This window comes from Artemia franciscana, chromosome 13, assembly GCF_032884065.1.
Source record: "Artemia franciscana chromosome 13, ASM3288406v1, whole genome shotgun sequence".
NCBI classification, from domain to species: domain Eukaryota; kingdom Metazoa; phylum Arthropoda; class Branchiopoda; order Anostraca; family Artemiidae; genus Artemia; species Artemia franciscana.
Window position 1 is genome coordinate 36,546,801 of NC_088875.1, and position 14,384 is coordinate 36,561,184.

The 14,384-nt window shown below is 33.2% G+C and overlaps 2 protein-coding genes across 3 annotated transcripts in view; one reads left to right on the plus strand and one right to left on the minus strand.

Annotated features, from left to right (window-relative positions):
* The window catches only part of LOC136034885 (E3 SUMO-protein ligase NSE2-like), a 235,066-nt gene that overhangs the window by 162,549 nt on the left and 58,133 nt on the right, over nucleotides 1-14,384 (minus strand). The gene's annotated exons all lie outside the window — the stretch shown is intronic.
* LOC136034881 (G patch domain-containing protein 1 homolog) overlaps nucleotides 1-14,384 on the plus strand; it is a 52,641-nt gene that overhangs the window by 35,758 nt on the left and 2,499 nt on the right. For both annotated transcript variants that reach the window (XM_065716368.1, XM_065716369.1), the window contains exons 6-8: nucleotides 2,197-2,503; nucleotides 8,726-8,862; nucleotides 11,441-11,556. In XM_065716368.1, the coding sequence (XP_065572440.1) occupies nucleotides 2,197-2,503; nucleotides 8,726-8,862; nucleotides 11,441-11,556 (560 nt within the window). The remainder of the gene's footprint in view (nucleotides 1-2,196; nucleotides 2,504-8,725; nucleotides 8,863-11,440; nucleotides 11,557-14,384) is intronic.

Consider the following 14,384-nt stretch of genomic DNA (forward strand, 5'->3'; position numbering starts at 1 on the left):
GGTCTGAGAAGAAGACCTGGGTCTCTGAGATCCTTGTGACTCTTATTGGAAATCCTAGTTTTGACCAAAGACCCCTGTTTCGATTCGAAATTTGTATTGTCTTTCCGCTATTTCTGAATACATAACTACGTCGTTATGTAATCAGTTGTATAATCAAGCACGAAGAAGCAGAGTGTTTACTTGTTGAACAATCTGGCTCAAAAGCTTTTCGTCCTTTAAGTTCTTCAGATCTGAAAATTTTACTGACTTTTACTAACCTAATATTTGACCGACTTGAATTTTAGTCACTTAAAATAAGATATAGCAAAAATAAGTCAATGCAACAACGGCTAGAAAAGGCCGAGTTATTTTGCTTTTACTAGAAAATAACGTTGATGACCACCAAATACTGCCAGAAGGTTTTAAAATGTTTAACATTTTTATCCCCATGGACTCGTCTTATGTCTATTAGTATGTGAATACTGCAGTTTCCTACGATTTTTTCTTGGTTATCTCAAAATATGAAGTTTCAAGAGCAATACCTCATTTTGTCAGCCTTGTTGTGTTGAACAATGAAAATAGATAGGCGAAACCGATTAGTTAAATTTGATCATATCTTTTGTCGTTGAAGAGTCAAAAATTAACAGTCTGTTGAATGCCAAAGAGAACTACACCGTCGAACGAAAGCTATACCTTATACAGCTGTTTGGAGCCAAATCTTTTGTTGCTGAATTTTCACCCATATTTCTTTTTTTAATTATGCACCCAAAATTACCAAAACATTCGTATGAATATCGTTTTCATTTAAGATTTAATTCTGGATTATTTTTTCAAATTTGTTAAAACCTATATGGCTTGTAAGCTTTCAATTGACTATTTCAAACTATTAGATTCCTTTTTTAATACACTTGGTACTTTAACTAGGCATGGTCTGGAAATATACGAAAATGATATAAATTGATATTTTTAACAAAGGGTGGCTGAATGTCTGAACTTGAGTTGTCTTTTTTATATTATTTTTTTTTTTTTTGAATAAAACAGATTCTTGAACAGAATGCCATGGACTTCAGAAACAACCTGGAATGTTTGACACTCGCATTTTTGGTTGTTTTGCGACTCAATGCTTAATTTATTGTTTCATAAATGAAATAAATGTAAACTAAAATAAATAAGTGAAGGTAAGTAGATAAATTAACATCTAAAAAATCAATATTTTGTTTATTCAATAATTCAAGTTGTCAATTTTCTGGTTTCACTTGAAACTCTCCGTCTATTCTTTTCGTTGCCTGATTCTTGGAGGAAGGCCATGTAGGGATCTTTCAAGGTTGATCTTTTGGGAGGCGGGTTGACTCTATTCGCCTGACGAGGCCCAACCAGCCCTGCTTTTGTTTGTTGACTCTGCTGAGAATGATTTCAATGGACTAAAGCCTTTAGCGTACTTCCATAGACGTGATGTCATCAGTGTATTTTATTCTGGTAATGTGACGGGGGCATCTAATATCGAATGCTAGTTGAAAGTTGTCTTTCGTCTTTGGTCTTGAGTGTCCATATTTCACATCCATACATGAGTATGTGGATGACTAGGCTATGAAACAGGAACATTTTGAGTCTGTTCGATTGACTATTGTTTTTTGAGGTCGGCTGGTCTTCGGAAGGTAGAGCTACCAAGCGTAAATCATCGTTTTACATCAAAGCTCTCTGCTTAGAATAATATCAATGAATTAGAGCCTTCAGTGTACTTCCATATTTGTGATGCGGTTAGTTTATTTGATTCTTGACTATTTGACAAATCCAAATAGTGGAACATTTCCTTTACCCAGTTTCCTTTATCTCAATATTGAAATTAGAGAAAAAACGACTCCTATGTTTTTTTTTACATAAGTTAAGATTTTATTAATAATAATTAAAAAAAATGTCCAATATCGAACATGCTAGGTGCCTGTTGGCATGTTACTGTGTTTATCGCGCATATACCTTATTTATGATACATATTAATTACATACATACCTAGTATTATATTCACATGAAAAATAAATTTTGAGGTCCAAATCTCACACCTATTCCTGGATTGAAAATCGTTTCAATCAATGTTAGGGAAAATATACTTCACGGTTGTTAAAGATTTAAATAATACGTGGTCTTTTCTTAATTCCAAAACCTGTACATATCCTTTCTGGCCAACGGTATGGAGTTAAAGCCGTATTTTTTCTCTCTTAGGCATTCGGAGTTGGCATGGACGAGGACAATGAAGATATGGACGTTTATTCAAAAGAAGATTTGTCACAGTATGATTTTGAATTGGCGCCTGCAAAACCGGACATTAGGAAAAAGGAAATGTTCAGTACAAAGCTGGAGGATAGGTTTGTGCTGGCATCCAAGCCATGGCTCTTTCAAAAATACTACAAGCCCCCTGATGTACCTAAGGATTTTAAACCACATTTAGAAGAAGTTGAAGTGAAACAGGACACGATTAGTAGTGAAGGGCTAGTTGGGCGCAAAGAAAGATTTAATCTACTAAAAAAAGGTGAAATTCGGATTTGTTATATTTCTCTGATAGTAGTTTCAGCGATTGCTCAAATTCCTCAAATTCCCAGGCTAAATAATTTACCTGTATATCCGATTAGTTGTATTCTAATTTTAATATGGAGGTCAAAATGAGTTTGGTCAAGGCTTCCAAGATAAATATTAATTACTGGCACATTAATTACATTAAATATTACTTACCAAGATGAAAATCAATTACAAGATGAACATTAATTGCTGGCAAACCGCTAAAATTTACCCTTTGATGAGGCATTTCCATATTATTGGGCGTGACGGAAAATCAAAGGCGAGGAAGGGAAATTAAAGGCAATAAGCTAACGAAAGTCAACAAAAAAAGAAGTAAAAATAAGAAATTAGCTTTTTCACTTTTGTTCCAAAGGGATTTTTCCCCTGGTCTTTTTAAAGCAGCCTTTTTAAAAATAATGAAATATTATAAGTTATTATCCACTTTAATTTTAAACTAAAGTAGCAGAATAAATGAGTAAATGAAGTGATAATCTCTATTGATTGAAAATCATGGCCACTTGTTAGATAATTTAAGCTTGCGTTTTGTGAAATAATTTAAATTTTGTAATATCACGTAAGATTGAAAATTTGAATTTGTCATTAATTTCCTATCGCGCTGTGGGCTAAAAATGTTCTACTTAGCTCTTGAATGATATTAGTTGAATGGTGAAAGATATTAGTGATATTTGACATTGTGTGTCTAAGTTGCAAACAAAATATCAATTTGCGTTTTTACGTAGCTATTCTCATATTGTCAGAAGGAGCTGGAACTAAGCTAAAAAAATTTAAAAGAATAATTCGAAGTCAGTTATGTCAGTTATGATCTCTAGCAAAAACTCGTGTCTTTTTGTTCCGAATATTAAATTCGATTTCCGGCTAGTATTATGACACAATTTATTTTAATTATGAATATAACGTTACTATTATTACAGATGCAATTTCTGATTATTAACGCAATTTCCATTCATCATGATGAATGGTACTGAATCCTGTCAGTTCCTTTATTTCACCTGACCGGTATAAAAAGTTGGATCTAATATCAAGTCGGGCAATCTGAAATTTCAGTTATGTCAATCCCTGTTTAGTAGTGATAATAGGGAACCTTAGATAAGAAAAGGAATCAGATATTTACCTCGTGACGATCTACCAAACATTGGTGACGAAACTGAACACAAATATGCATTACGCACTCGTTTAATGCCTAGTTACAACAAGGTCACTAGGCATTACCGTTAATGGTAGCTAATAGTTACGGTAGGCATTAATGCTTAGTTACAACTAAGTTAACTAGGCATTACGCACTCCTGCTGTTTTTATTCTGGCTTTTCTTTTATCGGTTTGAAGGATTGTTTCGAGATAAAAAAAAATATATCGACAATTTAATGTAACTCGTAATTTAATCTCTTTAAAATTTCAGAGCTGATAGAACGAAATTAAAGAAAGAGAAAGAAAGATTTCCTAGAAGTATTTTCGTTAGTACTGAATATTGGAAGGAAAAGGAATTCCAAGAAATACTTCCTAATTGCTTAGGATTGGGAAGATTAAATTAAAAATATGTATTTTAACTCTTCAAGTGCTATACAATTTGATAGGCGTAATTAAACGTCACAAAAATAAAAAAAAAAACGCTGAAATGTCACGAACATTTGAAACAATTTCTAAAATAGACAAACTTAAAAATAGTCATTGGCTCAAAACCCGTGAGTCACAAAAAAAAATCGGTGGGATTTTCAAATTCACTATAAAAGATGCATTAAAGCGACAATGGAGCTCTCTTAGGCCAAAAACTATGCTTTCTAGTGATGATGATACACCTATAAGCAGACCTCAGATCAAATCAAAATTATTGAAAATATTTACACAGGCAGGACAAGAAATCTTTATTAAAGTCATCTTTATCTTTAAATATAAAAACTATATTCCAATCTTTAGGATGTAAAAAATCGCAGTGGCAAATTTCATTGTTCTCCATACCTATTCACACAGTCAAAGCTGTAGATTTTTTTTTTATCCCTTGCTTCCATACTAGGCCTGACTCAATCGAAGCAAAATCTCAGTTGTGTGTTCAAATCAGTTGTGGGCTAGTGCAACCAAGTAAAGCACGAACCACTACCCATTGTAGCATAATTTTGTAGAAAAACAGGCTTCAAAAAATAACTCCTTAATGACATTGTTTCCCAATTCCCCATTAAACATTCCAGTGATATATATATTTCTAAAGTAATGATATTTAAAAAAGAGAGTAATTGTCAATTAGGTTCAACTAAACTCTAATCTGATATTACGAAAACTAATGTTGCAGAATTTCAAAAAAGAGACTGAAGTCCTCTTTTGATAGTATCGGTCTTATTGATGTGTTTCCTTTTTCCCATGGATGATCCTATCGAACCTTTGGTCGTAGAATATCGGGATGGGACTCATTTGAACGGTACTGTAAATATTTAGTGGTGTTTTCAAGTGATAGCGAACAAGAACAAGCCAATACAGTGGTACAGGATTGTTTGTAGTGGAGGCAGAGATTTACATTCTTCTCTGTGTAGATCCACTAGCAGTAAGAGTTAAACTAAATTGGCTAAGAAAATTCGGACAATTACTGTATGTTTTTTCCTGTATGTTAGTATCTTTAAACAAAATGAAAATTCAAACTAGTCTCTGAGAAAACAAATCAAAAAAGGAATCGACGCCATCTAATGATTCCTATCAGTCTCCTCAGTCTATCTACTGTTTATTAGTTTAACTAAAGAGAAAAAAACAAGACTGACAAGAAATGCAATTTCCTGAGAGACTAATAGTTTCGCGCTTTGAGATCTGATTGGTCCTTTTTTGAAAACATTAGCCAATCAACGGGACGAAGACACCCTCCCATCCATAATAACTTTTGGTTTAATTCCTATGCTTGATAGAGCGAGCAGCAAAGACCAATTAATTTGAACATTTGTATGACTCAGATAAGGCAATTCAATTTATCTGATTCGCTCTTTGCGCTAAAGTTTGACTCTTTGCCACAATTCTGCTTTTTAAAACAATTAAAAACTTTAGCGTAAAGAGCAAGGGATTGCGGAGGGGACAACCCATTTCATATACGGAGTAATTTCTGTTCGTTTTAAGTTTTAATGTCGCTCCTTACTTTCAGTTAAAAAAACTAGTTTTTTTTATGTAATCACTAGAAAACATCGAGCAAATCTCCCTTTGTTTTTCGGAGTGCCTTTGGTTCAGAAACATACTTGCCCACTGTCATGACTGTAGCTTCTAATATTCTAATCTTGGTTCGCAGACTTTTCTTCCTATTCAGACAAACTTTTTCGAATGTGAAAAAAACGCCCTGGATCTTGAATATTCTACTTTTAATATCTTCACTAAACCCACCGTCCCTACTAATAATACTACCTAGTTAAGTGAAGCTGTCCACTTCATCGATCTTTTCATTGACTTAGTCTTCTTAACATGAATTTTCAAACCTATTCTAGCACCCTGAACTCGCAAAACCTCTAAAATTTCATTCATTTTGCTCACACTTACTTCTAGGATGAATAAGGAACACCAAAAAAATAATAATTAAACCTAGGAGGCTTAAATCATCAGCATAATCTAAACAGTTTTCCGTTAGTAGTCCTAAAAATAAGTTAATGGCTCTCAGCCAATCTTATTCTAGCCAGGTTAACCTTGTTGCCAATCGAATAGAAACCATCATTGAATTCAAGTATCTTGGCTCTATTATAACACCAGAAGGTCTAGCGGAAAGAGAATTTTCTAGCCGCATAGCAAATGCCAGTGAGGTTTTACCTCTAAAAAAAAAAAAAAAAAAAAAAAAAAAAAAAAAAAAAAAAAAAAAAAAAAAAAAAAAAAAAAAAAACACACTACGTATCTCATCTACATAACTCTACGAGTTATCTCAACCAAAACAAATTTCTTATTTATACCGAAAATATCTAAGTTGCACTACTATATGCTTGTGGGACATGACCGATAAAAGCAGAAGAGGCAGGAGTCTCCTTACCAATAAATGGTTAAGTTGGGAGGCTTTGTGCCCAATCAGAAGAACTCTCACTAATTACATCAAAAGATTTCGCCTGAAGCTCCTTGGCCCCAACTTGCATCATCCTGTTGGCACAATAAGTCGAGACTTCCTTGTTTACGAAGAAGAATCGTCCTTGAAACGAAAATAAAGATGTCAAAAGAAGAACATGTGGTAAAAACAAAATGAAGATCAGCAGTTTTGGAAGGGGGGTGAATATGGTCAAAAATGGGACAAAGACTGGCTGAAGGTCGGCGGAGAAGCTGCAGCCTATCGAACAAAATGGTAATCAGAAGTTATTCCAGGGTCCTTTGATGTCGGACAGGGTAGGGCAGGTCCCCATCGAAAGAAACAAATTAAGCAAGTTAGCGAAATTTCATTGTAAGTGAATCTTAATACAGAAATGCAGAACCTTAAGACAAAGATTGACCGAAGATCGGCGGAGAAGCTGCAGCTGATCAAATAAATTGGTAGTCAGAAGTTGTTCCAGGGTCCTTTTGTGTCGGACAGGGCAGGGTAGGTCCCCATCGAAAGAAAAAAATCAAGCGAGTTAGCGAAATTTCATTATAAGTGAATCTTAATACAATTATACACAACCTCAAGACAAAGACTGACCGAAGATCGGCGGAGAAGCTGCAGCTGATCAAATAAATTGGTAGTCAGAAGTTGTTCCAGGGTTCTTTTATGTCGGACAGGGAAGGGTAAGTCCCCATCGAAAGAAGAAATTCAGAAAGTTAGCGAAATTTCATTATAAGTGTATCTTAATACAATTATGCAGAACCTTAAGACAAAGATTGGCGAAGAAGCTACAGCTGATCGAATAAAATGGTATCCAGAAGTTGTTCCAGGGTCCTTTGGTGTCAGAAAGGTCAAGTACCCCATCGAAAGAAAAAAAAATTAAGCAATATAGCTAAATTTCATTATATGTGAATCTTAATACAATGATGCAGAACCTTAAGACAAAGACTGACTGAAGATTGACGAAGAAGCTATAGCTGATCGAATAAAATGGTATTCAGAAATTATTCCAGGGTCCTTTGGTGTCGGACATGGCAGGTCCCCATCGAAAGAAAAAAAAATAACGAAATTAGCTTAATATCTTAGTTAAATGAGCCATGTTAAACGGTCATATGCCCAATTTTTGTTAGCTCCCGAATTCGTTTTCCCTCAAAGTAAATCCTTCAAATGCCTTTTGCAGATGTTTTTTCTCTTTTTTCTCTTTCTTTTCATTTCGTTCTATCGGATCCGATATTCTTAAGAGATCCTTTCTTAAACCACACTGTGACAGTAAGAACTATTTTAGACTATGTAAGACGACAAATTTATATTATGCCACTTTAGCTGAACAAGTATAATTTTTAAATTTGATACTTTCAGTAATGGAATTGCCACTCTAACAAGAAAACTAAGTTTTTAATGTAGGACAATAGAGAGCTTACCTGTAAAAAATGTCATGCCTCATAAAATTTTCCTTCTTTTTATTGACTAATATTTCTTGCTAAAGAACCAATCAGATTTTAAAAAAGGTTGTTGTTGGTTTCTCTAGAAACTATATTTCTTTGTCAAGCCGGATTCATCCTGGAAATGAGAAATAACGTGAATGGCTTACAAGGAACCTCACAAAAATGATCCAATGAAATTAAAGCACTATCTACTACACTTGGAATCGGGCCGGATTTTAAGCTTTGACGCTTCTAGACCAGAGTGATTTTGCAAGGTTTTCGAGGGATTCCCCGAAAATTCGGGGTTAGTGGAAGCACTGAACAGAACGCAATTGATAGCCGAAATGAAAGAGAAAGGTGATACCGAACTGTCAGGTGCCATTTTGGGAAAGATCTGACAGTTTCTAAATGGCCACGGAATTCCTGTGTTTTAAGATCGGTTTTCTGTGAATAATCATCGTGGCGTCAGAGTGCACTTGACACTTTGATGATAAATCACGTCAGTCCAGTTTTATTAAGAAAAGAAAATCACTCAGTGCTAATTTATTGCGCCCGCTGGCATTGTGTGCCCCTAGGCCTGGGCCTAGTAGGCCTAGTGGCTAATCCATCCTGACTGGGATATAGGTTAGTTGCCTCTATTTTCATTCTATAAAAAAAAAACAGGAAAAATCAAGGGGGCTATTATTCTATATGACTCTACAGCTGCGTAAGAACAATTTATGGTCTCTATTTTGATTAGGGAACGTTGGCCTTGAATGGGAAGAAAAAGAAGTTGATGCAAAGGAAAGACCAAAAGAAGAGGATTTTCTTCAGAAATTGTTTTCATCTCGTTTTGTCTCCAAAGGTACTGATCAGACTGCCACTGGAATAGAAAAGGTATTATTTCTATCTTCTACCTGTTTTTAAATTGTGAATTATGATGTGATGTGTTCATAGTTGTAGATTGGTTTGACCCTTAGACGTTAAGTCCTCTCCCTCCTGTTTACTGGTATATTAGAGTTATACTCAGGCAATATAAGCGGTGCATTATGGTACTTGGCAATTTCTATAAAGCGAGACTCTTTTGTAAATTAAGAAAAATACCTGAAAAATTGTGCCCATATTAAAATATTGCGTGTTGTAGCAATAGAGAAATTGATAAATAGAGGCCAAACATTGTTTCGCATATGCGATGTGGGATTTCTTTGGTTCTTGGCACCCCAAAAGATTTTTTCTGGTGTTGTGTATTTCGGTAATCTTAGGGTTATAACAGTAAAATAACTAGAAAGTTTTCGCTTTCTAGAAAATTTCTTCAGACATTCTATAGAACATGAACCATTATGTATTAAACTCATAATATACTGAAGACACCATAATTCATGGTACTAAACGGTGTCAATTCACGAAAAATATGGGGGGGGGACAAAATGCATTTTTTAAAAATCTAGGGGGGAGCAATGTTCTTGTTTTGTCAATTTTTTCAATGAAAACACTGAAGAAAGGCTTTTTTCGATACGAATACTAAGAAAATGGTGTTTTTAATCTATGGAAGGGGGATTCTAGGGAAGGGTACATATCCCCTCTCCAATTTACGTACCGGTGACACTAATTCTCGCAAAGGTTCCTTCGCCTGTAAACGATTGGTAAGACACACGAGTCAATTTAAGAATAACTCGAAAGAGAATAATAATGATATTATTGTGTTTCATAGATTTTCTTGCCAACCCCTTATATATTTTGGAAAACACCTCATTGTATAGAAAAATACTGTTTTTGTACTTTCACTGAAACAATTGAAAACGACAAATTTTCCCCCAACTGGAATTTTAAAATGTATTTTGCATCTTGCTCTAAATTTTAGTGAACTGAAGACACTGATTGCACTTTCATTTTGGACTTAGTCCAGTGGCCAAGTTTGGCACAAGGCTGCGTAGTAGCAGTAATATCTACTGATATTGTCTACTGACATTGTCAACCGACCATCCCTTAAGCTGTAAATCAATTTTGTGTCTTGAAAATTATTGTCTTTTGAATTGGTTTACAACCAACACAACTGATAATTGTTGAATTACTGTAATAAGCAACATATTATCAGGGATTTAATGATAGTACTAATTTGATATCAAAGTGGATTCAAAGTTGTTTCCAAGCTGAGAACGTCGGAGTTTAGTCAGATATCACAATTTTTAATAAAAAAAGGGCCTTTCTTTAGAATCCCATTCTATCCTCTTCTAAGGTGAAATTCATCAAAATCAACCAAATCTTTTGCCTAACAGTTAGAATTGAAACTAAGCTTTTGCGGAAACAACATATTTCACAAATTAATTTATTTCGTAAATCATTCATTTTACACATTTTTTTAAGGTATTTTACAAGTTTATTGGGGTTATCAATATTATTAGTAAATCTTTATCCTTCAAATGAATCAGTAATTTTTCTTTTAGCTGTAGTGCTACTTCCAAGTTTTAAGGCTATGACTTGGTATCTAACGTAATTTAGTATTATAACATGTATTATGACACTGTTAAGTTATAATCGAAATTTTAATTTTAATCTATATAAATCCAGTCGAAAACTGTGATTCTTTATGACTTGTTTCAAGTTTTAGGTAGCAGGTAATGAAGATATATAAATAATGGTTGAAACTTTTAAAGTTTTAAAGACAATGAAAATGAAATCTGATTTTTTTAATTGGATAAATGGGAATGTATAGAACCATATATATTTGGTGAAAAAGACCTCCCAAATGTAGTTATGTTGTTTTTGATTGTTGCGGGCACCAAATTAAAAAAAAAGAAACGTAGAAGAAAAATCAGCAACAAATCAGCTAAAATCATACGGCACCAAACAGCTTAAGAAGATGCGACTTTCGTTTGAAGATGTAGTTGTCTTTGGGAATTAACATACTGTTAATGTTTGAATTTTTACGAACTACAGGCGTTGTCAAATTTAACTAATTAGTTTTGCTTATTTATTTTCAGGATTTAACGTGGCAACACTGACAAAAATCTTTTCCTTCCCTAAAAATCTGATAACTCGTAAAAAAGAAATAATGAAAAAAGCCGTCGTTTTCAGGTATGAATATACCCAAAATGAGGAGTCTGAGGGGTAAAAAATGCTTTTATTTTGATATCCTTGGTATTTGAATTAAAACAGCTAAAGATATATGGGAGTTTCGTCCAATATTTACTGTTTTATCCATAAATGGAACGGCAGTGTTATCAATCAAATTACTTTTAATTTTAACTTATCACGAAAAACCTCTGTCCGCCATTTAAAAAAAGACAAAAATTTTACATTTTAGTACTAACTGAATTACCAGTAACTGCTGAAAGCGTCATGGAAGTAGATAAAATAAGTCACTGTATTTTGAAATTTGACTAGAGCTGAATTCTTTAAATAATTTAAGTTATTTTGCGAGTAAGTTAAGTGTGAAACGTATTGAAAGGATCTCAATGCTAGGTTTTTCTTTCAGGAAACTGAGTTACCGACGTCGCTGTCAAAAGCAAGGAGAGGTGGACGAATTACAGTAGATTGGTTTCCTGATAAGCTCCTTTGCACTCGCTTTAACGTTCCTTGTCCTTATTTAAGGTAATCCTGACTGTCTCATTTTTATTATTTCAGAAAAATAAGGCTTTACAATCTGGGATAGTTGAAGGGTTCTGTGTAAAATTGGACTAATTCATGAACTGAACTAACCATTCATGAACTAATTTCTAATTTGTGCATTGGCTTATTTATCTCTGCAGTTTCTTAACTCCTCTTAAAGTATACTATTTAATTTCATTGATCAATTGAATTGCTTACAATTTAATATTTAACCACTAAACATCAACTACAATTTGGATATTAAGGGATGCAATACTATGTAAAGATCACGTGGTGGCCAGATGGTCCTCATTTATAATCTCTATATGATAGACCCTCCATTGGAGGGCCGTCGGAGGTCAGACCTTACTGGTCATTGCCAATGAGACCACTCGCTATAGTACTGGTTGTCATTAATTTTTTCGCCAAGTGTACCAACGAGAAGGTTTTTTTCGACGTACCAGTCGCCATGTTAAATAACCTCCCATTCTTTTAATTTCCTTAGGAGAACTTAGAATAATTATTTTGGGATAAGAAAAAATAATTACCAGACTAGTAGTGACGGTCAGTAATCTTACCGGTATTAACTGATATGCCATGGCTTATGCCATTTGGAAACTTTTCTGAGGTGGTTCCGCGTTGAATTACTTAAATCAGTTCTTTTTTCAAATCGGTTTTTCTTTTGTAACCTTCTTTTGTCTTTTAACTCCTTTCTTTTGTCAGCTTGATTTTAATGTGAATATTCCACGTTCTTCTACATCTTCACCGTTATATACTCACCTAAAAGAATAAACCAAATGCACACGGGATAGTTCTAACATATTATTCTGTGTTTACCTGAAAGTTGCAATGCTGTCTTGACAACTTGTCTTGTCATGTATGGCTCTTAACTGCAAATTACTCTTCCAATTTTTTCAGTTCTCACAAAATTATAGTCCAATGTATGGGATTCCGTTTTATTCGTTCAGATTTGTTAGTTTATAAATTAAGAATGACTTTGCTAGATATTGTCCACTTGAAGATTGAGTCCCTTTTTTCATTGTTTCCTTGATCGTAATGGTCAAATTCAGTTAAAGAGCAATTTCATTTTGTCTACCCTTTAATAAATTGGCCCAGAACTCAACTACGTGCCACCTAACCCCATATAATATGCTAATTTCGTGATAATAGTAAGGGTAATTTTGTAATTACTCTTCAGATTATTTGTAGTTCGTGTGAAATTCTAACTTTTAAGTGTGGGACTCAAATTTGGTCGTTTGATGGTGTCATTTAGTCAAAAATATGATGGTAAATAAAAAAAAATAGTTTTTTTTAAATTTAAATATATAAACTTTAAAATATTTATAATTTAAAAATTATAATTTAATTATAATTAAATTAAAATTATAATTTATAATTTTAAAGTAAATTAAATTTAAAATAAAATTATAATTTTAAAATAAAATTATATTTTATTTATAATTTAAATTTATAATTTAAAATTTTTAATGGTAATAAAAAAAATTTAGTCAAAAATAATGGTGTCATTTGGTGTCAAAAATAACTTCTATGTTCCAATTGGAGAGTGAATTCCTTTTTTATTGATTTCCAAACAAATAAACGTTCAAATGGGGATGAGTATATTTATTAGACAGTGAAAAAAGATACAAAAGTCTGGATATTTCGACTACATATACAGCGATCGTCATCAGCAGGTATCTGATGATGACGATCGCTGAAAGTATCGCCGAAATATCCAGATTTTTGCATCTGTTTTCACTTTCTAATAAATGGACTTATCCCCATTTATTTGTCATGGAAAGGCAGTATGTTTTTGAAAAAAAACCTAATTAAAGGTATTACGTCGAAAATACAAATTATCTCCTTAATTCAACTCTGCACTAACCCAGCCATTTAATGATCTAATTGGTTCATTTGATTAACTAAATTTTTTTGTTTTTATACGGTATTCCTAAGTTGATGGACTTTAAACCAATTAAGGTAGTTAAAATTAGTTAAACTAATTGATTCTGATTTTATTCAAATTAAATTTGGTTTGTTAATTTATTTGATTTGTTTTGGGATATTTCTCATACCAAAAATCGTTCTTGACATGCTATAAATAGTTGCCTGGACTTTTCAATTTGATCCCAAATTTTTCAGTTTATCTATTTATTAAGTTTTACAGAAGACAAAAACAAGAAATAGCAATTAAAAGCACATTTTAAGTTGTTAAATGCTATAGAAATTGTAGTCTGATATTTAAAAATCAAAAACTTTTCGATTTGGCACTTGTGGTAGATTTCAACAAATTCTTCTTGGACTTTATTTTTGAATTTGTTTGTTTGTGTAAAGGGATTTAATTTTGCTAATGTATAAGATAGTTCTTGCTTTTGAATTGCCGACAGCTCAGGATGATGTCAGTACGGAACTGCGAATATCATCAAAGTAAGGTTTCTTGCAAATCAAATTCATTTTATTTTCAAAATAAACTTTTTCAATTCTATACCTTAGGGAACAAGTATTATTAAAGTAAAATATCTGAAAACAACCACACATTCGAGTTGAGGGAATTTCGCTAAGTTGAGTTATGCATGGGCCGACTTGGGTTTCGGTAAGTTTTCTGAGTGTTGAGTTTGGACATCATTTGTATTTCATTTACTTCACGACGCTTAAACCTAGATCTTGCCTGACAACCTATTCTGATCGAAAAAAATCTGAATTGTTATGAATTTTTAATCGGTTTTAATGATTTTTTCTGAAAACATGTTATTTTCCATTTGATATAAAGGACTTTAAAAAAAAAACCCATTGGTAGTCTTTTAATATAACCTTACCTGCACCTTTCGCCT